Source organism: Culicoides brevitarsis, chromosome 1 (assembly GCF_036172545.1).
Source record: "Culicoides brevitarsis isolate CSIRO-B50_1 chromosome 1, AGI_CSIRO_Cbre_v1, whole genome shotgun sequence".
NCBI classification, from domain to species: domain Eukaryota; kingdom Metazoa; phylum Arthropoda; class Insecta; order Diptera; family Ceratopogonidae; genus Culicoides; species Culicoides brevitarsis.
The window spans coordinates 6,313,787-6,341,779 of NC_087085.1; the positions used below are offsets into that span (position 1 = coordinate 6,313,787).

Here is a 27,993-nt window from a genome sequence, read left to right on the forward strand (position 1 = left end):
AAATCCCATTGTCTCGAACAAACTACTCACGAAACAGTGTTTTTCATGAAAGGATAAACTTCTTCAACAGCCTCATTTCAGAAATAAGACGCAGCGACAACTTCCTACTTTTCAAATCAAAACTGAAACAAATACTGACAATAATTTGAGGCATGAATTTGATTTTGATTTGAATCTGAGTATCAATTTTAAAATTTTAAGAACTCTATTGGAAAACTAAAATAAGTATAACTTTCACCGATAACAGCAATAAGAAAAAAATAAATAAATAAATTGAAATTCAATCAAGAACAAAAATTAGACGCGAGTTAATTCACTGTTTGAAAGTGTTTCATTTCTTATTTATATTATTATGACAAATAAGTCATTTTTTCTCAAGTGTCGCATTATCTTTCAAATCTACTAATGCAACTAATTGCTGACCATTCAAATGTCTCACAATTAACAATTTAACGAGGTGTAGACGAGAGAGTGTGTCTTTTGTGTGAAAAACGCGAAAAGAATATATAAAATACAAATAAAACGAGTAGAATACAAGATTATTTATGCATTTACATTTTTGACACGGATTAATGTTTGTTATTGAGATAAAAAAAAATTAAAAATTTCAGGAATTTAGCGGTAGAAGCTTCGTTAGTTGTCTGTCACTTAGTCTTGATCCATTTAATTTAAGTTTGATCAGAATATCAAGATGCCATGGAAACAAACTTTAAAAAGGGGCAACTGCTTTTGATTACAGTGATTACATTGTTGTTGTGTCAAATATAAGAATCTATGTAGGGGGCGGAAATATGTCAAATATTGTGTTTTGGCACCCCATAATTATATCAATTCGAAAGTGTAAGTAACACAAGTACGTTATCATTACAAAAACACCCAAACAATTCAATTTCAATCGTAATAATTGTAAAATTGTGGTTAAATTATTGCATTTCACATTTTTTGGAGGGTAACTTTTTGCGGTTAATTATTACGTTTGGAGTTGAAGGCAATCAATGTATTGCCCAAAGGCAAATTTTCACACTTTTCTCAATGGATGTAACTTTCATATATTTCCGGTTTTATTCAAACCGTGACACCGTCATTAAAGCTCTATTGGACACTGCCTTATCGATTTTCGGATCTTTCTTAATATCTTGTCTCTAACGTTCATCTACCGGCAACGGCACGAAAAATCGATCAATTTACGAACAGTGGTAAATACCATCAAGATAACATTAAGTATGCATTTATCTGTATATTTTTATGACTCTTGTGAGAATCAAATTCCATAAAGTTAATCCTCTATCGAGAGAAAGACGATGTTTTGATATGTGATTCAAATACGAATTCAAATCCAATTTGAGTTTCAAAGAAGATACAAAAAGAAGAGGAATGGAGAATAAATTATTTCATTTAAGAACTTTAGTCCAACATAGAGGCTTATCATGATTTGTTTTCGCTGCGGGAAGTCGTTTTCACTGACTACTTGACTTTTTGTGAAGAATTATTATTATTTATTTCGGAATTGACCTACCCGAAGGACGTGAATGCTTTCTTCTACCAAAGATGTAAGGCCATCAAATTATATGTTACCCTCCCCCTCCGATTTTGTCGAAAAAATTTAGGGATAAAAATAAAAATTTTTAGAATAAAAGGAATTTTTTTACATTTTTTGGTACTTTTTGATTAAAAAATGAGAAAAATAGCAAATTTACATTTAAAAGATATTAGATTTTTAGGAGAAAAATTTTTTGAGTCACGTGACCAAAATTATTATTTTTTCTTAAATTTTTATTTTTTTTAAATTTTATTTATATCAATTTTAATCTAAAACCTTAAAATATTAAAAACAAAAATAATAATTAAATAAAAAAAAAATAAATAAAATTAAAATAAATTAAATTAATTAAAAAAAAATAAAATAAATAATTAAAATAAATAATAAATAAAAAAAAATTAAATAAAAAAATAATTTAAAAAAATGAAAAAATTATTTAAAAAAATATTAAATAAAATCCTCATGCGACATAAAAACTTAAAAATTCTTAAATATTGATAGAGCAGCAATTTTAATTAAGAAACCATACATATGTATATGAGCAGAAAGAAAAAAGCAACAAACAACGAAACATTTTTGATGAATTAATTAATGGAAACAATCTACCCCTTTTCATCGTCATTGCCTGTTGTGTTGGCAAAATAATTATTATTTATAAAGCAAACGCACACACAATTGCTTTTCACAAAGGATTCATTTTAATTCCAACAAGCACCTTCGCTCCTGTGTTTTCTGTATGCGTTGAAAGTCTATTATTCGAGTTAAAACAAAAGCGAGCATTATATAAATAAATAATTTAAAAAGTTTTGCAAATATGGTCGCTTTTTGATTTTGTGATAAATAATAATAAAAGTAAATGAAACTTGACGGAGGAGTGTTGATTACATAAAAAAAGCCATACAATCGTTGACGTTTTCCCTTTTATTCATATTTTAGGGAATAGAGGCAAGAAAAACGGTTCGTTGAATTAATTTTTAATGAATCACAATTAAATTGCATAAAAAGTAAATTAATTACTTCAATTAAATGACACAAAAATGTCAACAACGACGACGACGAATTATTCGCCAATTATATTTCTCATTTTATGCAAGAACTGAAGTTGCCACTCGAAGATTATTTTAAGCGTAATATTGTTTGTTCAAGTTTTACGACTGCCCATTTCAAGTGAATTTCCGCTTTTAACAAAATTGTCCCTTCAGAAAAATTATAAAAATTTAAAAAAATAAATATTTTTTTATTTTCAGAGTAGAAGCACAGGAGATTTAGAAGCAATCAATAAAAATGATGGATCGAATACCGTCTTTGTCACTTCCCGGTTTATCTCTGTCACATTCGCTATCGATCCCGACATCACAGCATCTGAGCACCAATAGTGGAAATAATTCTTCGCATCATCATCATTCTCTGGCAAACTCGCTACAAAATTTACATACACAAAATCTCCATCATCATGTATCCTCATCGGCATCGTTACATAATTCACAGTCGAATGTCATGAACAGTATACATCAGAATATGTCGCTAATGAATGGAGCTAATAATAAGTAAGTTTTTTAAAAGAAAATTATTGATTTTATTATGATGAATTTAAGCCATTCCGAATGAAAATCAAAATCCAAAAAGTTAAAAATATCATCAAAATTGACCGTTTTTTGGTTTTTTTCATATTTTTTCAAGGAATTTTACAATTTTTTTTTTTAAATTTTCAATTTTTAAGAATTTTTGTGTTGAAAATCGTATTTTAACTTACATTTTCTTCGTTAAAATTTTTTTCAAAAAAAAAATGATTTCTCAAAATTTTTGGACAATTTTTTTACGAATTTTTTTTTGTTTAAATTTTTAACTTGAAATACTCTGAGATAAATTTTAAATTATCAAATGTCAATGTAGATACCATAAAATCAACTAAAATATTGATTTATCACAAAAAACTGTTAAAATTTTGTCATTTTGTATGAAACAGTATTTCAATTTTTTTTTTATTTTGCCCCCCCCCCCATTTTGAAAAAAAGTTTTTGGGACAAAAAGTTCGAAATAAATTTGGAGCGGCCTTAAATAATATTTAAAATTTTAATTTTAAATAATTTTGTGTTTAAAAAATTTATAAAGGTTACTTTAGAAAATAAAGAGAAAAAAAATAAAATTATTCGAAAATCGATAGTTTGGAATAATTTCGTTTTTTTTTATTTTCTTGGAAAGTTACAAATATTTGATAAAATTTTAATTAATTAATTATTTTTTTATATGCGTTTTTCAAAAAATAAAAAATTTTAATTCAATAAAAAAATAATTGAAATAAAATTTAAAGTCAAAAATTAAAAATATTAGCTTATTTGATAAAATATTTTTTTTAATAATTTTTTTTTATTATTGAAAATTGCATTTCAACATGGATTTTCTTTAAAAAAATTAATTAAATAAAAAATAAAAATTTAATAAAATAAATAAAATTAATTAATTTAATAAAATAAATCCCGGGCGAAAAGGATAAATCGCACAACTAACATTTTTAACAAAGTGAGAAAAATCGATTTAAAGTTTTTTACGGTTTTTGAGCTGTAAAAATTTATTTATAAACTATTTCTTCATTTTCAAGCGCACAAAAGTAAATAATTGGCCACTAAAAACAATTTTTGTGCAGAAAAATTTCTTATCTAATCTCTAAGAGGTAGTTTTGGGAAATTTTTTATTGAAAAAAGGGATAAATCGCACAAATGCACAAAATTTCATATAAAAATGAGATTTTTCAACTCTTCCAATTTAAAGATTTTTGCAAATTTTTTGGTTCAAATGGACTTTTTATGCAATAATAAGGCATAAACAACACAAAAACATAAACAAAAAACGATTTGGAGAAATTTTAAAATTTGACTTATTACCAATTTGTATGCATTTGTGCGATTTATCCTTTTCGTCTATTCTTTCTATTGAAATAAAACTGATATTTTTTAAAAATTTTTGAAAATCTCTCAGTGTATCTCAAAATACTCGTCTTTAAGCATACTTTCCCATTCTTAACTCAATTTTGTCAAAAATGTCAGTTTTGAATTTCAAAATTTTGAATTTAATTTTTTTTTTCAAAAAAATTGGAACAAAACTATTGACTTTCATTAGAAACGGCCTTATTTCTAAAATTATCTAATCAATACCTTCAAAATTTAACTATTTTTAAATTAATTTTTTTTCTTATTTTTTTCAGTATTTTATCACAAGCAATGAAGAAACCCGTTGACGATCACATAAAACGTCCAATGAATGCATTTATGGTATGGTCTCGCTTACAACGACGAAAAATCGCTCAAGAAAACCCAAAAATGCACAACTCGGAGATATCCAAACGGTTAGGTAAGCATTCAAAAGAATTTTTTCATTTTATTTTGAATCAACATATAACTCGAAACGGAAACAATATGACATTAACAAAGATAAATTTTTGGAAACGTCATCGTCTCTCATCGATGTTGTTTTGTTGTTTGTCTCTGCTTCGATAAAAAAAAAATTTTAACAATACCCAGTAATGGAAAAAATACCCACTTTTGCTATCTGCTTTGAGAGTATATGGAAAAATATGCCGCATAATAAGGGAAATGAAAGGAAATGAAAATGCGTATTTTTTCTGCTCCTCTGTCTGAATTCGACATAACAATATGGAAATGATTATTATTATTCGGTGAACGTGAATGTTTTTATATAAAAAGTTTGAGAGAATAAAAATAATAATGTAACTAGAGGAAAAAAAAAAGAGGAAGTTTTTTGTTGAAATAATGCAAGAAAGTATAAAGCAAGGAGTAACAGTAAATAATGGATTGTTGAGTTTTTTGTTTTGTGTTTTTCCATTTGCAATTGATATTGTTGAAGAGTGCTTGTGGGAGGAGTCGCATTATTTTATGATTATGACTAATGGCTTTCTTCACTCAATGTTTTCTCGCATTATCATGTATTAGCTATATTTTTATTGGATTTCGAGCACTTAAATGTCTGAGTTTGGGTAAAATTTAGAAAAAAATTAGATTTTTCCTCATCGCATAAAATATCGTGAGTAAAGCGCATGTCACAAACAATGGAGCCAAACAATCGCTACTTGTTTGTTCGTTACAATATCAAAACTCGTGTACTCGCAGGGTGTATTGTTCCATTGAATGAATCCAAGAGAGAGGAGAAGGAACAATGAACAGGTACATGGAAAACATATTTTCACCCTTTTATTTCATTATTTTACATCCTGAGTACCTGTGTGTTTCCTATCAGCATTTTCTCAATTGTCTTCACTCCGTTTTAAAAGTCTATGACATAAATTTTAATTAAATTGCACAAGAAAATGTATTGAACTGTGGGCAGTTTTACGATGATGATGAGGAGTGTATGTGACAAATGACCAAACAAATAACGATAATTGCAATAATAAATTGAATAATAGCATAAAAATGTGTTTACTCTTTTTCTTTGTCATTTCTGCATTGTCTGCGTGTATCACAAACATTCACTTCATATATTATTAGTTTATTATTGTGTCGCTTTTGTTGGGCAATTCTTTTTGTGTGTGCGGAAATTGGATTCGACGACTAATATCAAGATAAACAAGAAGGACAAAATATAATTTATTTTTCAATTATTACTGTCCCTATATGACTTTTTGTTTGATTAAAGATAATGTTGCGAAATTTTTCTTCAAGAAGAAGGACATTTTCTTGTTAGGCCGTTCCAAATTTTGAAAGTTGAAAATCCAATGGGACAAAATTAAAAAAAAAAAAAAGTTAAAAATTTCATTAAAAATTACCGACTTTTTGTGTAAATTCATAATTTTTCAAGAAAAATTTTCAATTTATAATAATTTTTGTATTGAAAATCGTATTTCGACGTGAATTTTCAATTAAAAATATTTTCATGAAAATTATTAATTTTTTTTTTCAAAAAAAAATATGACAGTTTTTATTATTATTATAATTTTTATTTATTTATTCATATATTTTTATGATATTAATAATTTTTAATTAAAATGTTTAAATTTAATTAAATTTAATTTATTTTTTTTAATTATAATAATTTAAAAAAATTTATTATTAATAAATAAAAAATAAATAATTTATTTAAAAAATATAGTTTAATAATTTATTTAATAAATATTTATTTAATAAATATTTTTTTTATTTTATTTTTAACGCATTTTTTTAATTTTATTTAATTTTAATTTAAATAATTAAAATGTATAAAAAATATAATTGAAATTTGTTTTTAATGTATCTACATTAAGATTTTTTTAATTAAATTGATTTTTGAGCTTAATTCAATTAAAAAATAATTTTTCATGAAAAATTTTGACTTTAGAATGACTTTACAATGACTTTAGAAAAAAAAAATTTTATAGAAGATAATTCTTGTGAAAATATCATTTTTAATAAAAAGTTTTAAAAAAATTGAAATTTTTTAAAAAACATTTTGAGAAATTATGAAAATAGACCAAAAAACGGTAATTTTTGATGAAATTTTTAACTTTTAATTTAATTTTGCCCCATTGGATTTTCAGCTTTTAAAATAGGGCACGGAACAAAAAGTTCAAAGAAAATTTGGAACGACCTTTTCTTGTTACTTAAAAATTTTCAAGTAGGTACCCTTTCTCTTCGTGAATGAATGAAAAAAAGAATGCAAAGACGAACAAGCAGTGAAAAGAGCAGTAAAAATTTTTCATTTTGTTAAAAGTATTTTCTTGTTCTTGAACAAAGATCTCGTGCGCCATTGTTACAAGAAAATATTTGTTGCTTGAATAATAAACCAGCAACAATGTACAAAATGAATATTCATCATTTTGTGCAAAAATGACAAACAAGGAGAAAAAGATGACACACGAACAATAAAAAAAAGAGAAAATGAAAATTGTTTTCTCAAGTGGAAATTTAATATGTATATATCGTCTTTTGTATCATTTTATTATAAAAGTAGCAACAATGGCGTTCTATACGCGAAGAGTTATGATTGAAAAATGACAATATTTTTTCTCGCGTACGCTACTTAACAACGAAACGCAGAAGGGTGTATGAGGATTATTATTAATTTTAACCAAATGCATTCGTCGTTTTATTTTAATGAATGCTTTTAAAATAATTTGAAAAACATTTAATCGGCTTATGTCATGAGCACTTTAGTTTAAAGCTGCCCCAATAACCAGTCAAAACACTCACTATTTGACACGTGTTTTATCATTTGCTGAACAAAATGCTTCCTAACAAAAGACCTGCTACTTTTCTTGACACTTTTTCTCAAAATGTCAAATCATTGCCATTGTAATGTGGCCATTATTTTGATTATTTTTTTTTAAACTGTGTTTTGCATATTTTATTCTTTGCGCATTGTACAACAACAAACATTCCCGATGCTAAAAAGTTGGGAAAATTGAAAAGAAAAAGTCGCTATTGTCTGCCTGTCACTTTCATATATGTGATTGAAAAGGATCTTGAAGAGATCAAATATCGATTTTCTTTTCAATTTTAGAGGAAAGTTGAATTGAACTTTAATTTTCAATCAATTTATACAATTTTAAGGTTTAAAACATTCCTTGAACAAACGTATTTTTGTTTTGAATGTCAAAATTTATAATGAAAATTTGATTTTTAAAGATTTTGAGGTTAGATTTTGACACATTTACACAAAATATTTTACTTCAAGTCTTGAAACTCTTCAAAAATTATCATTTAATACAGAATTTGACGTCTGTCATATTAAAATGACAATTTTTGAAAATACAATTGTCTAAAAATTGTTCGACATAACCTCAAAATTTTATACTTGAACATTTTGAGGTTAGTTATCGAAATTTTTAGATAACATTTTGAATATTGAGTTTCAAAAGTGTTCAAAAATAGAAAAATTTGACAGCTGTCATTTAAAAAAAAAATTTTTTTGAACAATTTCAAGACTCGAGGTACAAATTTTGCTTAAAAATGTATCAAAACTAACCTCAAAATTTAAAAAAATCAAGTTTTTAATAAAACTTTTAACACTTTTCATCAAGAAGAAGACAAAAAATTGAAATTTTTCTAACCCTTTTTATCATCATATAATTCAATTATTATCATATAATCCATTCTAATCTATTACGAGAAAGCAATTAATAAAAACAGACAACAACAGATCATTTTCTCCATTTTCATAAAAAAATTTTTCCTATCAATTTCATTCATTGAAAAACTTTGAACAACAATCGATGAAAATTATGAAAAAGGGAAAAGATGAAGATTAGACTTGTATTTTTTCTCCTTTGGTGTTCGAACAATGCAAATAATAATTAAAGCAGAAAATGAATCTTTTGTCTTTTTGACAATTAATTACGTAACGTGCAAGTTTGCTGAAGATATATTCAATGAAGTAGAAGATGTTTTGTTGTTATTGAAAAACGTCATTATCATAGTGTTTGTTTTTTTTTTCTTTTTTGTTTTTCAATTCTCTATGGAAATCAATTTATGGGAAATAATCTGCGAATCTGTCTAGACCAGCTTTAAAAAATATTTAAGTTTGATTACTGAATAAAAATTCAGAAAAAAAAAACGATGAAGAAGATTTTTTTTAATTAACACAGGTTTCGTTTCAATAACTGTAGGCACTTCCTTTGCCGGCTTCAATTTTTCGTTGCCATTGTTCATTAACATGGATTTTGCTACAGACCTTCCCCATCATGTTTTGTAAATACGTTTTGCGAGGAATTGTCTCTATCTGCCTGTAAATAATGAAAATTCTCTGCACACAATAGACTCGAATGTTGTAACTACATCATTGTCATTTATTGTCTCGCTGTTTTGTCGTTGTTTATATCGAGAGTAGTGTGCGTGTGTTTGTGTTGTCATAGCATCACTCACTAAAGCCTTTGTGTAAATTTTGGTCTCCTCTAAAGTCTCTCTAGCAGTAACAATTCGCAACAATGGAAAATACGAAGCTTTGTTTAATGTAATTGTTAGTTGGAGTATTGGGTTTTGTCTCTCTTCGCTTTTATTATTTTATTTTGTTTTGTGTCGAACAGCATTGGAAATGAGGTTTCTTTTCAATTTAATTTTGTTTTGTGTCCAAAATCGATTCTTTCCAATATTTGTAGATTATAATCAAAATGTCACTGATATAAGATGTACATATGGGGTAGATAAAAAGTTGTCAGAAATCAATCGGTCATATTTTTTAAAAATATTTTTACATTTTAAAACAAGTATTTTTTGTTTTGGAAGTTTTTATTATTTTTTTTTATTTTTTAAAAATTATGTTTTAATTATTTTAATTAAAATTTTAATTAAAATTTATACATAAATTCAATGAATGAATTTCAAAAAAAAAAAAATAGATTTTTTTTTAAAATTATTAATTAAAATGAATTTCTTTTTTAAATTAAAATAATTAATTTAAATTCCATATTTTAAAATCAATGAATGAATTTCAAAAAAATTTAGTTTTAAAACAATTATTTTAATTTATTTTTAATTAAATTGAATAGTTTTTCATTTATTTAAATTAAATTAAATTAATTCATTTAATTAAAATGAAAAATAAATCAAAATAATTAATCAATGAAATAATGTTAAAAAATATTTTTTTGAGAAAATATATTAATTTCTGGTCCTTAAAAAATTATTTATTTTTTTTTTTTATTTTTTCAAAACTCATTTGATATTAAGTTTAATTTAATTAAAATAAAAAAATTAAAATTTTAAAAATAAAAAATTAAATAAAATTATAATTATAAATAAAATTTTATTTTTTTTTTTTATTCATTGAATTTAATAAAATTTAAAAAATAAAAAATTAAAATTTTAATTAAAATAATTAAAAAAAATAATTAAAAAATAATTAAAAAAACAAAAAAAAAATATAAAAACTTCCAAATCAAAAAATGCTTGTTTTTAAATGTATTTTAAAAAATTAAAAAAATATTGATTTCTGACAACTTTTTGTCTACCCCATACATCTAATATCAGCGGAATCTTCAATTATCATTTAAAAAAAATAAATCCGTATCCTTCCTTTTTCTTATCACTCTTATCTTGGGTAATTCCTACAAATTTATCAATTTTTTCAAACATAATTTGATTTATAAGGCTTTTGATGAATGAAGACACATGATAACATTTAGACAATTGTATTGGAATTACCTTTGGATGATGAATGACTAATGATAAGATGATAAATTATGATAATAAATGATAACGTTCAGTATTTAAGGAAGTGCTGAATTCAAAATCATTAAAGTAGTAGAAAAATGTTCCGCTTTATCGCAATTTTGTTGTGTCTTAACGCTGTCTTTGCTGCAGGTGTGTATTTTTTTTTTGTTTTTACTCAAAAAGTTTAAATTATAATTTTTTGCAGTGCCAATTTTGCCACGTATTCAAGTACGTGATGCAAATAGTCGCATTGTAGGAGGAGAAAATGCCAAACAAGGACAATTCCCGTATCAAGTTTCTTTGAGAAATGCGTTCAATGGACACTTTTGCGGCGGATCTATCATAAATGCCAACACTGTGCTCACGGCGGCTCATTGCGTTGTCGATTCTACTGTAAATAATGTTCGCGTTGTCGCTGGAAGCCATTTGTTGAGCAGCGGCGGATACACATACGATACTGCTAAACTCATTGTTCACGCAAGTTACAATCGTCAAACGCTTGCCAATGATGTTGCTCTCGTAAAAACTGTTCAAAGCTTCAGTTTCTCCAATTTGATCCAAACTACGCCGTTGATCAATCGTGATGTGCAAAGCGGTCAATTGCTCGTTTCGGGATGGGGATATTTGTCGACGAGCGGAAGTGCTCCCGATAATTTGCAATATTTGTACACAAATGTTATCTCGCACGCTGATTGTTCACGTCGCATTGGAACTAATGCAGATACAGTTTGCGCTTTTGTCTCAGCCAACAGAGGAATTTGCTTCGGAGATTCGGGAGGTCCATTAGTTGTTCCGGGAGAAGGTCAAGTTGGTATCAACTCGTTTGTCATTGGAGGATGCGGATCTGGATATCCAGATGGTTTCTGCTCTGTTTACTATCACAGATCATGGATCATGAACAACGCCAACTAAGGAACTCTTTGAATATCAAGCTTTGAACAAGCTTACAATAAAAAAATTAAAAACAAGTATTTTCAAACTTTTTTAAGCAACGTTTAGGCCGCTCCAAATTTTTTTCGAACTTATTGTCCCAAAAACTTTTTTTTTTTTTAAATATGCAACAAAAAAAAAAAATTTTTAACTATTTTTGAGCGTTAAATATTTTTTATTAATTTTTTTTTTTTTTTTTTGAGATTTTGTAATTTAAAATAGATTTCAGAATATTACATATTAAAAATAAAAAAAAAATATAAAAACTAACTGTCAAAAAAATTTGAAAAATAAATTCAGTAATTTTGTAAAAAAAAATTAAATAAGAAAATTTATGTTAAATTACGATTTTTTAAACAAAAATTATTAAAAATTTAAAACTTTTTAAAAAAATTTCTAAAAACATCTTGAAAAATCACACCTAAAAACGGCCATTTTTGATGAAATTTTCAACTTTTTTTTTTTTAAAGTAAATTTAATAATTTTCGAAAAAATAAATTTAGAGAAGAAAATTCTTGTAAAAATATCATTTTCAATACAAAAGTTTAAAAAAAATGATAAAAAATTAAAAAATTCTTTTAAAAATAATGAAAATAGACCAAAAAACGGTAAACGTTAAAAAAATAAAAAAAAAGTTATGCCTATAAAAAAATAATAAAAAATAAATTTTCAACTTTTAAAACAAATTTTTATTAAAAAAGTAAAAAAAAAAAACAAACTATAAAGTATAAAATAAGTTCTTGAAGTTATCTTGCTTTAGAAATTTAAAACTTCATTTTTTATTATTTTTTTTTTAATCTCTATATTTTTTTATTTATATTTTGAAATTTTATCATTAATTTTATTAAACCTTAAAAAATTCTCGAAAAAATTGATATTTTCATGAATTTAGATGTGCCCAAATTAAGAAAAAAAAATCTTCAATTTGTATTTCAATTTTGGGTGCCAATTTTGGGAGATGATACCGTATATATAAATAGAAGATCTTTAAAAAACTATTCAATTAAAATTATGCTGATTGTTATGACATTCTTATTAAACAATCTCATAAAATTCGTTTGCTAATGAAAATACAATTGAATAACCGTCATTTGATCCTTCGCTTGTTCACCCTCCCTGTCATTCACATAATTTCGGATTTGTTGTCTGTGTGCGGTAATATTTATTTTTTAAAATAAGTTTTCTCATTATGGTTTTGTATGGTTATATTAATGTAAATAAATAAACGATGTGATGTATGAATATTAATGAAAATCATCCTTATCACAAGGGTTGCGCGTTTGTTCTCATTTAGGATAAGCATATTGTCAATCAGACAAACTTCGTGATAAAATCAGCTAAAGAACCAAAAAAGGGGTGCTGTGATACTTGATTGACATTAGATTATAAGATTTTATAATTGAAATTTACACATCTACTGTAGTGTGAGAGTTTTTGTTTCCGAAATATTCACGGAAATTACGTTGCCAAAAATCACCCCCTCTTAAATTGTAATGCACGATGAAACTGTTTTTTTTACATTTCATGACAATCGTAATTTATTCAGAATCATTGAATCCGGTAGTCGGCGTCATACTTCAATTTTCCACATGAACTCACAATGACAACAAAAAATATAAACAAATAACGCATCTTTCGCATCTCATTCACTTCCGAATGCAATAACAATCTAAGAGAAAATAGTCGATAATGGTCAAACATGCATATTTAACCTACATAAATATTTGTATTTAATAACATGCAAGGAGTTGCGGGAATCCTCAAATTTAAGTAAAAAATTAAAAATCGCAACATCAAAAGAAAACATTTGTAAAAAGTAGAAAATTAGCAAAAATTATAAGTTTTTCAAGTTTCAAATTAAAAAAATGAGAAAAATTAATAAAATTTAAGTAAATTTATTTCAAAATTGTTAGATAATATAAATTCAAAAAATCAAATAAAATTTATATTATCTAACAATTTCAAAAAAAATTTACTTAAATTTTATTGATTTTTCCCGATTTTTTTAATTCGAAATTTGAAAATCTTGTTTAAGTCTAGTTTAAATATAATTTATACTAATTTTCTACTTTTTACAAATTTTTTCCTTATAATGTTGCGATTTTTAATTTTTTACTTAATTTTGAGAATTCCCGCAACTCCCAATAAAACTCATCGTTTATAATTGAGAAAAATTCATCGCCCTTTCTGCATTCAATTTAACTTTTTTTTTTTGTTTTGTTTGTTGTAAAATATTTCTGTGAATGTACCTGTTCTCTTGCCACTGCTTTGCTTTTATACATTAGGTATTATCAAAAAGTCAAATGAACCATATGTCCGTTATAGATTTTTATTCTTTTTTGTGCGTCGATTGTGCAATGTTTCGACAACAAAAGAATTTACTTTATGAATTGATAATGTTGTGTATTTTATTCGACATATTATTGCGCGCCGTAATAAAATAATATAACAACAAACAAGAATAGACAATAGTTTGCTACCTCGCAGTACGAAAAAATAAAAAAAAATCGGAAGCCGCCTTCTATTGTGCAAACTCAATTTTTTATATTTTTTAATAATGAAAAACCAATCAAGTACAAAACTAGTTTCATTCATGTTATGGGAGAACAAAGAAAACAATGATCTGATCGTCAGCAAATGCATTGATATGAGAGATATGCGTACTTTTTGCTACCATTTTCATGTATAAAAAATTTATTTTTTTAATTTAAATCATTACAGGTGCTGAATGGAAATTGCTGACAGAAGATGAGAAGAGACCTTTTATCGATGAAGCAAAGCGTTTACGGTAATATTTGCGATTTTTTGTTTTCACAAATTATTTTACATTGTTAAATTTTTAGAGCTCTCCATATGAAGGAGCATCCAGATTACAAATATCGACCAAGACGGAAACCCAAAGCTTTAAGACGTGAAGGATATCCATATCCGATGCCGTATCCATCAGTCCCTGTAGATGCATTACGAGCTGGTTAGTGTCTTCTAATTAAGTCATTTGTCTCTTTTGTTTCAAAAAAAAAAAAAAAATAATAATAAAAAAAAAAAAAAATGAACCAAATCACGCAATGATCAGTATCAGTTTTATAAATTAGTTTCTTTTATAAACTTTAATTTTAATTCTTACAGGCTATTTTGGTCCCGGAAGCGCTGCATACTTAAGCAGTCATTTGTCACAGTCAAGTCCGCCAACTACTCAGGTAATTTAGATTAGGATGATCATTAGTCTTAATTATTATCAAGTATTTGAACGACAATAATTATTTGGTTTGTTAAATTTTTTTTCTCATCATTTCAAAAGAATTGAAAGGCTAAATTTATTCTTCTGTTGAAATAATGACATGTTAACAATAACGAGCTAACGAGCTAAAAAGCAAGCAAATTTTCGACAAAGCTTGTGTTTGTTTGCGATTGCAAGAAAGAGACAATAAAGCACCTTAAAACTCAAATAAAAATATTTCAAAAATTCTTTTTTTACAACATTTATATTGCATTTGCCTTCAAAATATGAGAAGTCACGAGTAGGCTCCAAAACTATGCGTTTCCGAGCATATGTTTCATGGAGAAAAGTGATTCTTATGACTCAAGGAATGTTTAACGCGAAAAAAAAAATTTCAAAAAATTTTTACCCATTTCAGTTCATTCAGTAACGACTTTACGAATTCTTATTTTTAAAAAGGATCATCATCCAATTTATTTAAAATTTTGATAAACATCTCAATTTTTGTACCTTCTATCTAATATTTGGTTAAACAGTAGCAGGAACCATGACAAGACACTTTTTCTCGTTAACTTGTGAACTTGACATATAATTGCTTGCTTGCTACCTTGCATTCTCCTCCTGTGTTGAAAACAAGATAAACATCTTATAAATACTTCAAAACAGACGTGATCATTAGTTTGATGTGATAATTTCATGTTTAACATTCATTCATTCATAAAGTTCCAGAAGAGCAGACGTTTCCTCAAAATCCTCACAATTTCAACAAATCATGCAAAGTAATAAGAGTCTCTGTTTAAAATAATAATTGATTTTTAAAGTTTAAAATACTATAATTATTTTCTTCTTTTGACCTGCTCATTCAATTCGATCTAAAAAGGGCGTTTTAATGGATGTTGATATATTTATGGTCTGCAATTATCTTAGTTTAATTCAAACATGGAAGTTTTTTATTGTTATTTTCACACTGCACAGAGAAAAAATAACTTTTTTTTTTATTAAAAAAAAATTAGGCTATAATTTTAGTGTTGAAAAGTAAATAAATAAATAAATAAATAAAAATAAATACATAATTGAATAGAAAAATTGGGAAGTGCATTTTTTTTATTCAAGGGAGGGTGAGAGTTTCGACAGGTTGAATAAATATTTTGAATTTTTAATAATTGAGACTTTTCAATAAGAAAAAAATGAATGTTAATAGGGGCTTTGGCGTGAAAATATTTTTATGGGAATAATTTTTTTGTCTATTTCACAAACATGCTTTAGAGCCTTTGAAAACCGCATTTTGAAGAAAAAATTATTTTTTAAAATTTTTTTTTAAAAAAAATATTTTTTTAAAAATTTTTTAAATTTTTTTACCGAGTGCACATTTTAATATTTTTTTTTAATATTTTTTTTAAATTTTTTTTTATTTTTTTTTTTAATTTTTTTTAAATATTTTTTTAAATATTTTTTTTAATATTTTTTTTAAAAAAATAATTTTTTAAATTTGTTTCAAAGATCAATTAAAGTAATTTCTTTTTTTTAGGCATCATTAACATCTCAAATGGACGTCTCAAAGTTCGCGCTTGATCGAACTGCTTACTTGAATTCCGCTGCTGCAAATGCTTTATACGACACAACAAAGGCCAGTGCTTACAGCAGTGCATATCTCGATCCAACATCGATGCTAACAAAAGCGTATTTCGACTCAAAAATGTATCAGGATCGTGCAAATTACGCGTTTGACATTTCCAAAATTTACGGAGGGCAGCAAGGAAGTCAGCAAAGTCAACAAAGCAGCCAACAAAATCATCATCATCATCACCATCAGAATCAATTGCTAAATGGAAGCAGCTTGAATAACAACAACATCGACGAGCGAGACACAAATTCACAACTTAGCGACTCACAAGACAAGGGACAAGTCATCTCCGATAATCAAGTCGACACAACGAGCATGGGAAATAACCAATATGGATCATCATCTAGTTCGGCGGCATATCAAAATTATGGTACGCCAAATAATACAAACACCGCGCAAAATAATAATAATAACAACAACGGCGAATATCGTCGCCCATTAACTGTCATATTTTGACCGATCGACAAGGATTTCGAGGATGAATTGACTTGAGCAAACATTATTACAGGAAATTTTTTAATATAAAGTTTTTAAAATAAGTAAATAAGGCTTTTATCTTTGTTTAGAGAATGCACTTGTGTTTTTAAGAAAAAAATTCGTGCAATTAAAGAGTAAGCTTCTATTGGATGCTTCTAAATATTTTTGTTTAAAGCTAATTAATGTATAAGTTTTACAAGTTTGTTGTAGAAAAAAAAAATCTTTATCTAAATAGAGAAAATATGTAATATGTAAAGTTAGTCTAAAAAAAAGACAAGTAATGAGCTAAAATGTATACGAATAAAATGTTTTAAATCAATATCTTAATTAAGTCTAATGGTTATAATCATAATGAGGAAGTAATTGATGTGTATTAATTGGATATATAATAAAGTTCATTATGATTGACTCAACAAATTATAGTTTTTAATTTGAAATTGCCCTCGAATGCATCAAAAGCAATAAGGAGAAACGATTTTGAGCCGATTTTTTGTGAAATTCTTGTACCCTTTTGCCGAGTTTTCCGTGAAAAGCCTCCGAAAATGCTGTTTTTCACATTTTTTCACCCGATTTAATCGGTTATTGCACCCGATTCGGAAGTAACGACTTTTTTAAAATCGATTTTGTCGAGAGATGGCGTTCCGAACAGTTAATAAACCGAGTTTGAATCGGTTAATCGGTTCAATTAAAATAAATTTTAATTTTTATATAAAAAAAAATCCAATAAAGAGCTCTTAAAAAAAAAATTAAAAAAAAATAAAAATAAATTAATTAAATTAAAAAAAATTAATTAATTAAAAAAAAAATTTTTTAATCTAAATGCTAAATTTTTTGGGGTTTTTTACGGAAAACTCGGCAAAAAATTTTTTTTTCATCGTATGTAATCACAACAAATTAATTCATAAATTCAAATCGAGTTCCATTAACCAATTTCGAGCTTGTTCAAATCGAGTTTCACAGACATTAACCAATTTGCAAAAAAATTGAATGAAAAGTGCGAGTAAAAATTGTTGCCTTTAAGAATCAAATTTCATGTAGATAATTCAGAAAAAAATGATCCGTTATATTAACGAAAATAGCTATTTTTGAAGAAAATTTTGAATGAATATTAATTAATTTATTTTTAATTTTATGAGAAATAATTTAATTTTTTTCTAAATATTTGCTAAAAAAATATTGTTCTACATATTGACTTCGAAATTGATGTTCCATTAATTATTAATTAATTAAAATTAAAATTTTAACAATAAACTTAAAACTAATTTTTAAAATTAACTTTCAAATATTTCAGAAAACAACCCCTTAAGACAATAACCATATTGCACACAAAATAGATACCTCTTGTTGTTTTAATTTGACTTTAATATGCATTTAAACTCATCTTTGCTTTGATTACAATTCAAATTGACAGGCAGTGTAGACAAATAATCATCCCCCCTACTTAGATTATTCACAGCTATTTGATTTTTGATCCTATTTAAATCTTATTTGTGTGAAAAAAATAATAAAATAAACGATAAAGGGGTTGGTTGGCAAGTGAGTAAGTATAAGTACTGTAACGAAATCAGCACATATGCAACACTCTTGAACAATTGCACCCCTCATTCTCGTTTTACTTTTATCATACATTGTGCGAAATGTTTCAATTGTATTTGATGAAAATAATAATCATAATAATGATACAAGAAAAATTTGTATGCAATAAAATGCTTTAATAATAACAATTTACACGGCTATTGTGGGAGGGAAAAGGAGAAAGAGAGTAACTTTTTTATAAAAATTCCTTTCTCATTAGAGAATTTCGTATAGTTAGCATTGTTTGGTAGCAAGGGACAATAAAAAACGGATTTAAATAAATAAACAATTAAAGGTTTATTGTCTTCTCGTTACTTTTCTCCATAAAATGAATGAATGACGCAGTCACCGATAAAGGGATTAATTATACAATCGAATAACGGAGGAGAAAAGAAAATTGTGTTAAAGAGAAAAAAAATAAAAATTATTAAATTAATCACAAATACCAGAAAGGAGCAAAGAAGAACAAAAATAAATAGCAATTGTTCGGCGAAACAATAACAAAACGGAGTGACAGACATTCACAATTGAATTGACGACACTTGACACATAATCATAATATTGACACAAGAGAAAAGAGAAGTCTTTCTCCATTTATGCCCGATAGCTACATCTATATTACTTTCTTTATTTGATCGAACAATAGAACAAACAATAACATCTCTCAATGGCAATCTTTATCACAAAACTCTTGACTTTGTTATTCTTGGATATGGATCCATCTATTTAATGAAAATGGAAAAGCCTTCGAGAAAAGGAACAAAATACCAAAAACCACATGTTGCGTCATCAATATCACAATTATTGCAATCCTGACACAAAATACCAACATATATGAGGAAAACCAACAACAACAAACAACAACAAAAGCCATAAAAGAGACTATAAAATGTTCATCATATTGTAGTTAGGACAAAAAGTGATCGTATCACAGTCAGAACACAATAAACCACACCCGTTTCTATTGGATTGGATATAAAAAGCATCTTTTGTGTATGGAGCATTTGTCGCTGTGTGCTAATGTTCTTCGCATTGTACAGCAATTCTGTTTACAACATTAAAAAAAACGGAGATCCGTGCGCATGGAAAATTATTTTTCTTGAAAATTAAACAAAAAAATCCTAATGAAGCTTCTAAACTGGAATTATAAAAAAAAAAATAATAATATAATAATAAAAAAAGGCATCCGATTTTCTTCTGTGGGCACACATTTGACTAAAACTCATAATAAAACCGTAAAAATTTCCCCATTTCCTCCATTTGTATTTATTCAAAGCAACGAACAATGTGTACAAGAGCATTTTTCTCTACGAATGACAGAAAGAGACGACAAACTCCATACAATGCTAATGGATCCACGCAGTGTTTCTCCCCCTTTTATGTGCTTTGAACACAGAACTCCATGAAAGAGGACAAAAAACATCCATGTTTACACCACATTATCAGACCACACACGCCATTCAACGTACAGACGAACAAATAAAATAATAAAAGGAGAGAATAAAAGGCGAAAAATTATACGAGTCTATAGGACAGCACGTGATTCGCATTTTGTTGTACAAGTAGAAAATAGCGCGCGCGAGTGTCGACGACAAAAGGATAAAAAAGAAGACAGTTTATCTATTAGTTCATTGTCACATGTGTACTCAAACGGTGTAAACGTTTCTTTCAAGAATAAAATAATAAAAAATAAAATTATGAAAAAGTAATAAGTTAAACATTTTGGGATTATTTTATCGATAACCATTGACAAAGACGGTTGTGTTATTTATTAAAAATTATTTTAAAAAAATAATATAAAAAATAAAAAAAAAAATAATAAATAAAAAAAAAACCTACATGAACTTTGAAAATTTGATAAAAATCAACAAGATTGATCTATTAAAATTCGCGGAAACATTCCAATCGGCAACAACTTCAACATCAATAGCACTAAAAAGTAGCGAAGAAAACAAATTTTTCACAAGTGAAAATAGTGATGATAATCATATAATAGTAGACGACGATTCGTCATCTCTAACTCGTATTGTTGGCAGACAAATTATCAAACAGTTAAGAATTTTTCATCAAAAATGACATCAAGCTCAGCAAAATCGCCAAGTTCTAACATTGATCACATCAAACGCCCCATGAATGCTTTCATGGTTTGGTCACGAGGGCAGAGACGAAAAATGGCACAAGACAACCCAAAAATGCACAATTCTGAAATTTCGAAGCGACTTGGCGCTGAATGGAAATTACTCACGGAAGGACAAAAAAGACCGTTTATTGATGAGGCAAAAAGATTAAGGTAAATTTATTTTTGTATCAGGCGAATAAATTTAATATATTAATTTTTTGTCGCCCCCCATTTCGATTTTGTCGAAAAAATTCAGGGGAAAAAATAAAAATTAAATTAAAAATAGAAATATTTTTTTATTTTTTTTTTTGAAATCAAAGAAATCCGCTTTTAAATTAAAAAATAAAAAAAATTACTGTGGGAGATTTTGTTTGATTTTTTTTATTTTAAGTTTAAATTTCAAAATAATATAATTAAAAATTAAATGAATAATATTAAATTAAAAATAATAAAAAATTAAATTAAAATAAAAAAAAATAAAAAAATAATTAAAAATAAAAAAAATTTAAATTAAATTAAAAATTAAATGAATCAACCAAAAAAATCAAAAATATTTATTTTTTTATTTCCTTAAAAAAATGAAAATATTAAATTTATTCGCCTAAGTCGTAAACATCAATATGCATACGCATACAAAACAAACATTTTCTTTCCGGTATTATATCTGAAATTCTGTAACCGCCTTTTAAAACAGCTATCAGTTATATTTAAACCTTTTTTTGTGTAAATACAATCGAATGAATGTTCAGACTCAGAATCAAAAGAGCTTTTATTATTACGATCGTAGTCGATTTGAAGGTGAACAAATAAAGAAACACGAAATAAATAAAAATAAACCCAAAAAAGAATCATTCACTCACTGATAGATAAGAAATCTGTGTACTTTGTATTACTAATGTTAATGTCTTTTTGATATCGTTTTCGTTCTTTCTTTTTTTATTTATTGTGTATGCAAAAGAGGATCCTTTATGTGTATTACTTACACTTCATAATCCAAATAAATACGAGCAAACAAAGAATTTTTTGATAAGAAATACAAATATCGAATGCTTTTTTTCATTTATTTTTTTAACACTTTTAAAGTAAATAATTTTTTTTTTATTTTCAGAGCTTTGCACATGAAAGAGCATCCTGACTACAAATATCGTCCTCGACGTAAGCCAAAAACTCTCGTGAAATCTCCGACGCCTAACAATATTAGTAACAACAACAACAACAATAATAATTCGCAAAATAATATTTCAGTGAAGGATTCGCCTCCGCAAAATACAAAATACACATATCACAACTTTGACCTAACTGTTCCAGGCATATCAACTCGCCCTCCTCCCTTACCATTCGCGCCATATACGCCTTATGATTTTACATTTGCTGATCTTCAAGCTCGTCTAAATGCACTTTACTATCATCAGTGTTTCGGGAGAAGTTCTTTCAATCCAATGACAGAATCGATATCACCTTCGCCCCCGTCAACGTATAATAAGCCTCCGAGATCACCGCCAACAATTTCTTTGCCAACGACTCCTCCGATGCATCAAACTTCTCCGAATGGAGCAAATGTCATTTGACCAACTCCATTGCGCTATGGAAATGGCGTTGTCTCGGAAACTGTCTAAACTTTTTCTTTTAAGCAATATTTGTTGTTCTTAAATGTTTTTCTTGTCTAATTTACTTTTCTATTGTTATTTAAAGTCATATTGTGAAATAAAAATTTAAATTAACACAAATCAGTTTTTCACGCCCCTGCGTCGTTGACAAAACGCTAAATTAACCCCTCTTGTTCGTTGTTGATTTTTAAATTAATTTCCCCTTTTTTTTCCTTGCTTATCATAAAACAATATTATTTTCTCGGCAGTTGAACTTTCAATTGAATTGAATGCATTCTTATCAAAATATCAATTTTCACTGCCTTTTGTGGTAAATTTAGTTATATTATTATTATTAGAAGGGTGTTTATTATGTGACACAAATGGCAGCAGGTCATCTTTTCTGTTAAGAGTCTTAAATGATAATAATAATCATGACACGTGCGGTTTTGTTTTCTTTTCATGCCATTTGTTATACACTTCTGAGATTTGCTCGTTTTTTATTGTAGTCATCGCAGAAAAAAACGGAAACTAAGGGCCTTGCTGTTCAAAGTGAAACATCGCGATAACTTGCTTTCTTTCTTGCACGATATTCTACTTGAATACTATTAAAAATATTCCATATAATACGTCGAAACAACGAAAAACGAAGCAAATATATTGTTTTTAAGATAAGAAATTTATGACCTTGTCTTCCTCTTTTTCATTTTTTTACAACATTATCTTTTCTCTCGCTTTTATTTGAACTTACAATATTTGGTTTGTTTTCTTTAACATTGTTATTGCTGTATTTAAGATTTTTTCTCGCAAAAACAGTTTTTTGTATTCATTTTCATATCAACTCAAAGGCTCGATGTATTTACTAATGAACTTCAACAATAAAAAAAAACTTTTGATTTTTGTGTTTTTGTCAACCCCCCAAAATATTAAAAGTAAGATCACGTTTCAGAGAACAATCAAGCAACAAAAGGGTAAATTTTATTCAATCATAATAATAATGCCTTTTTTTATTCATCGCTTCTCATAGTGTCTATGTGTCGATTTTGTTGATAAAAAATGTGAAAAACTCTTGCGGAACAGTGAATTGAACGGATTGAAAATCGAAAGTTTTTATACTATTGATTTAAGTATAAATATTAAAATTTTGTCAAGATACTAACTTTTTTTCGGACGATACAAGTATGAAAAAAAAAATTAATTTCTATAAATATTCTTAAGATTTTTTTTTTCATTCAAATACGAAAGAAAATATTTAGAATGAAAATTTAGATATTTTGTTTTAAATTTGATCGAAAGTATGCAAAAAATATATTTGATATACTCGATATCAGACATCAGAATACGTAAGAAGGCAATATGATGGAAATTATTCCAAAATGCTGCCCAAGAGTTCTTTCTTTACTTTTCTTTTCGAAAGAACCTAACTAACCTGAGCTAAAACGCACTTTTCTATTTCCTACGAAAACTTAAAACTACCTAACGCTCTATAGCAGAATCCCTTATATACTATTGGGGAACACAATTCCCGTTACAAAAACAATTGAAGCTTTCCCTGACTTAAAAAAAAATAAAAAAGCTTTCCCTATAGAGCGACAAATGCTCTAAACTTAATTCTAGCTGAAAAAAACTTAAAAGCTACCCTAACGAAAAGTGCGTGAAATATTCTACTTAAAACTAAAAAGATTCAAAAACTTACCCGTTTTCCTGTCATTGATCCCAATGATTCCCGTCTCTTTTTGCGCCTTTTTTCCTGTGAAAATCGTCGATTACGATGTGATTCTCTCTTCTTTCCTCTTGTGTTTAATTTTTGCTAAAAAAAAAAAGATTTTCGGAACTCTTTTTGACAACGCAAAATTGCCGCAAAGAGTTCCAAATTACAATGTATTCTATTGAAATTGACAACTTACCCTAAATTTCGATGATCGCTTCCATCGTCTTGATCGCCTCATCATTTCTCCCTCTTTTTATATGTTTTCTTTATTTTTTGTTTCATCCTTCATCTTATCCTGTTAGTCCTCTGCTTTGTCTTGCATGTTCTAATAAAAAAATATTTTAAAAAAGCCTTTAATATAATTAAAAAGTGTAAAATTACACGAACCTCGTGTTTATTGTTTTTCTCCCAAAACCAATATGGCGGATGTCATTCGTTTAGGCCGATACAAATATCAAAAATGCTTCCGATCTCACTATCTATAAAAGTAACTACCTATAAAAAGGAAAATTTTATTTTTTCAGTTTTTCATAAAAATTTTGAAAATTAGAAAGAATAATTTTCTTCACAAATAAATACAAAAAATTAAAAAAAAAAAATTTTATAAATAATTCTCCATTTTTTTTTTCACATATTTATATAAATTTTTTTTTTACATAAATTTTTAATATGAGAAAAATTGAATTCTTTTTTTTAACAAAATGTAGGTACAGATTTAATATTTTCAAAAATTTTTAAAAGAAACATAAATATTAATGATTTCTTTTAATTTGGAGGAAATTGAGGAGAAAACCTAAAAGACGAAAACAAACTTATATTTATGTAATTCAAAAACAATAAAAGGTATAATTAAAAATTCTTTTGCTAAATTATTCAATAGAACAATCGAATGAAAATAACAACTGCGATTATTTGCGTTTATTGCATTTTTTCGAAAAGGCTCTGTTTTTTTTTCAATGCAAGCTCAAATATTTATTTTTTCACCCATCACAATCAATCATGTGAGTCGATATTAAATTATAGTTTGCATTGTTCGTCCTCAATTCAAGCAACACAACAGATTGCATTGTGTGCATTTTGTCACTTTTTTGTTACAACAAGCAATCAATTGCAACGTTGCGTTGAATAGCAGCCTAAATACGGGGTTTGTTATAGACCTAATTGTAGTCCGGTTTATTTATGTGTCGCGAATAATAAATTTATTTCAATTCTTCACTTCTCCAACAAAAAAAAATCATCACGTTTTTTTATTATTTTGCTTTTTATTCATTGAGTAACAATAAAAGAAAAAATTTTCACTCATTCCATTTTTATTTAGAACAAGCTATAAAAGAAAAACATGAATAATAACAACAACAACAACGAATCTTATCTAAATTCATGTTATTTAAGTATCAATTTTCCATGGTTTTAAACATTGAAGTGTAAATTGTATTTTTGAAAAGATTAAATGAAAAAATCCGTATGCAAACATATGACGAGGTTTAGGCACACAGTAAACAGATAATGTACGTCAGAAAAATATTATGGAAGAACTCTTCGTCTTCATTGGTATTTTTAATGAAAGAAGAAAAAAAAAATACGATAAGGGATGTAAATATTAAAGACAAGGAGGGCATGAAAGCAGGAAAAATAACATTCAGATAAGATGTTTCTCCTTTCTCGTTTCATTATTATAAAAAAAATATACATGCACAGTTAAGCTTAAATTCATTGTCATAAAGAAAAGGAAAATAAAATTTTATGATTTATCGCCAGTTTTCTCCAATGCGAGAGTATGTCAAAAACCGACATTTTTTAAAGAATTTACGAACCGGATGTCTTCTTTTTTTATCCAAAAAAATAAGAAAGAAAAAAGAAGAAAGTCGAAAGGAAAAGGAATTGTGTCACATTTTCTTTGCTTTCTTCTCTGAATGTGAATGTAAATGGCCTCTTTGACCGGAAATAAAATGATTCTTATCTAATTGAATAAAAAAAGGCTATTTTGATTTGGTTCTTGTTCGCTTTTTCATTGGAAGCGACTTGGATGCCATTGTTCATTCTTTGTCTTCTTTATAAAATAAAATAGACTTGAAGCAACGAACAATTTTTTTTCCGCATCACCATCACTCTATTATCATTTTCACTTAATTCCAACATAAATATTATTATATCTCAGCTAATACGAACATAAAAGACGCTTTTCTCCATAATATTTAGTATACTGCTCGGGATTTTGTCTCGTAGACCGCACAATAGAAGAGAAGCAAAATGCTGTGAAAAGAAAATGGAATTCACCCAGAATTTCCATATAATTCACATAATTTTGGTACTAATATAATAATAACCTAATAAAAAAAAGAAGAATGGAAATCATCATATAAACACACACGCAGCGTCCAAAAAATCATCGGCACACAGGCAGTCGGTTATAACAATAAAAGAGAAGAATAAGAGACAACAGAAAAACATTTAATACTTTTTTGTTGTTCTATAATTCTATTATATTGCTGCATGTTCTTTTGATGATAAGCACATTGTTTCAAATATACCCATGTAGCTCTACAATGAATTGCACCGCAGATATTTGTATTTTACGCTGCAAGAGTCTTTTATAAAACCATTTAGAAAGCCACAACGCTCTATATTGTTGCAGGAGGATTTTCATATGCTCTTTGTTAGATTTTATTGTAACAAACGTGACCTTTTTTCTTGTGCAATTGTTAGATAAATGTCATTGTAATAGTTTAATTTACGCCTCTCTCTCTTTCGATTTATAAGGAAAAAGTTTTGCTGTAAGACGAGTGAATCACCTGTTCATTAATGACCAAAGTTTTTCTTTTCAGAAAAAAATGAAAAGGTCGAAAATTAAATTTAAACTTTTTATAAAAGAAAAAAAAATTAAAAGAAAAGGTACTGATGAGTTTATTTGACGACTTTTATTTTATTGAATAGATGACAACTTCATCTGTTTTTCAAAGAAAAATGAATTGCTATTGAATGCATTTTGGTGAATTTAAGAATGATAAAAAATTTAATGTTGATTCGATTTTTCATTTTTTTTTTGTCTGTTTTGTAGGTATATTACCGTAATGTAGATAATTCTTATTGAAAATTTTTTTTCAGCAAATATTTAGACAAATTTTAAATTATTTCTCATAAAATCAAAAAATAAATTAATAAAAATAAATTAAAATAATTCATTTTCAAAAAATTTGTTAAATAAATTTAAAAGTTTGTTAAAAAATAAAAAAAATAATTTAAATTTATTTTTTTTTATTTTAATTTTTTTTTTAATTTTTATTTTATTTTATTTTTTTTTATTTTTTTATTTTGTTATTTTATATTTTTTAAATAAATTTTCTTCTTTTTGAAAATTTCTTATTGAAATATTGAATAATTTAGCTAAATGATCAAAAACATTTGTAAAACAATAATTTTTTAACAAATTTTCAAATTATCTTATTTTTTCATTTTCTTGAATTGTGGATGCCCTATGATAGAATTTTCACTGTATAAGTAGAAACCATTTTTAAAAAATTCTCGGATAGACATTTTGAAATCGTTTTTTTTTTCTTCACTTAAACACTTTGAATTATAAATAAATAAAAAAATGTAAGCATAAGCGAATGAATAGGAAGAAAAGAAAAATTAAATTCTTTTGAACAAAGCTTCATTTGTCATCAATTGTCATATTTTTCAAAACTTATTAAGGATACTTCTTATCAAAAACCGTGAATTGAAGGTGAAGAAAAAAGGTAATTAAGGAAGTTTTTTTCCTCTTTGACTTCTTTCTTTTCATTCCGCTAAAAAAAATTTGAGATATTATTTTTGCATAAAATATCGGAAGTAACAAACATAATATCGTATCACTTTATTTCTCGTGTATCATTATATTCGGTTGTAAAAGTAAACATTTTGAAAGCGTTGCTCGTTAAAACTCATTATTTTTTCATATTTATTCTATTTTTCTTGAAACATACAGTAGCATTTATGGCCATTTTTATTTTATCTCAAAAGCATGAAAAATTTTTCTTGTTCTTTAATGGAAGCGAAGCAAAATAAAATCGCGTTAATTTACGCTGTAGAAAAAAAAAC

At 26.6% G+C, this 27,993-nt stretch overlaps 2 protein-coding genes across 2 annotated transcripts; both read left to right on the forward strand.

Annotated features, from left to right (window-relative positions):
- The first annotated feature begins 2,838 nt into the window (after positions 1 to 2,838).
- Positions 2,839 to 22,285, forward strand: LOC134827762 (transcription factor SOX-5-like). Its single transcript, XM_063840561.1, has 8 exons — positions 2,839 to 3,087; positions 4,743 to 4,888; positions 14,329 to 14,395; positions 14,451 to 14,578; positions 14,734 to 14,804; positions 16,353 to 16,645; positions 20,602 to 20,790; positions 21,728 to 22,285. The coding sequence occupies exons 1-8, from the start codon at positions 3,038 to 3,040 to the stop codon at positions 22,185 to 22,187; spliced, it is 1,404 nt and encodes a 467-aa protein (XP_063696631.1). The 5' UTR covers positions 2,839 to 3,037; the 3' UTR covers positions 22,188 to 22,285.
- LOC134827936 (chymotrypsin-2-like) lies at positions 10,776 to 11,589 on the forward strand. The gene is made up of 2 exons (XM_063840844.1): positions 10,776 to 10,827; positions 10,883 to 11,589. Exons 1-2 carry the CDS (start codon positions 10,776 to 10,778, stop codon positions 11,587 to 11,589), a joined length of 759 nt encoding a protein of 252 aa, XP_063696914.1.
- Positions 22,286 to 27,993: the final 5,708 nt, after the last annotated feature.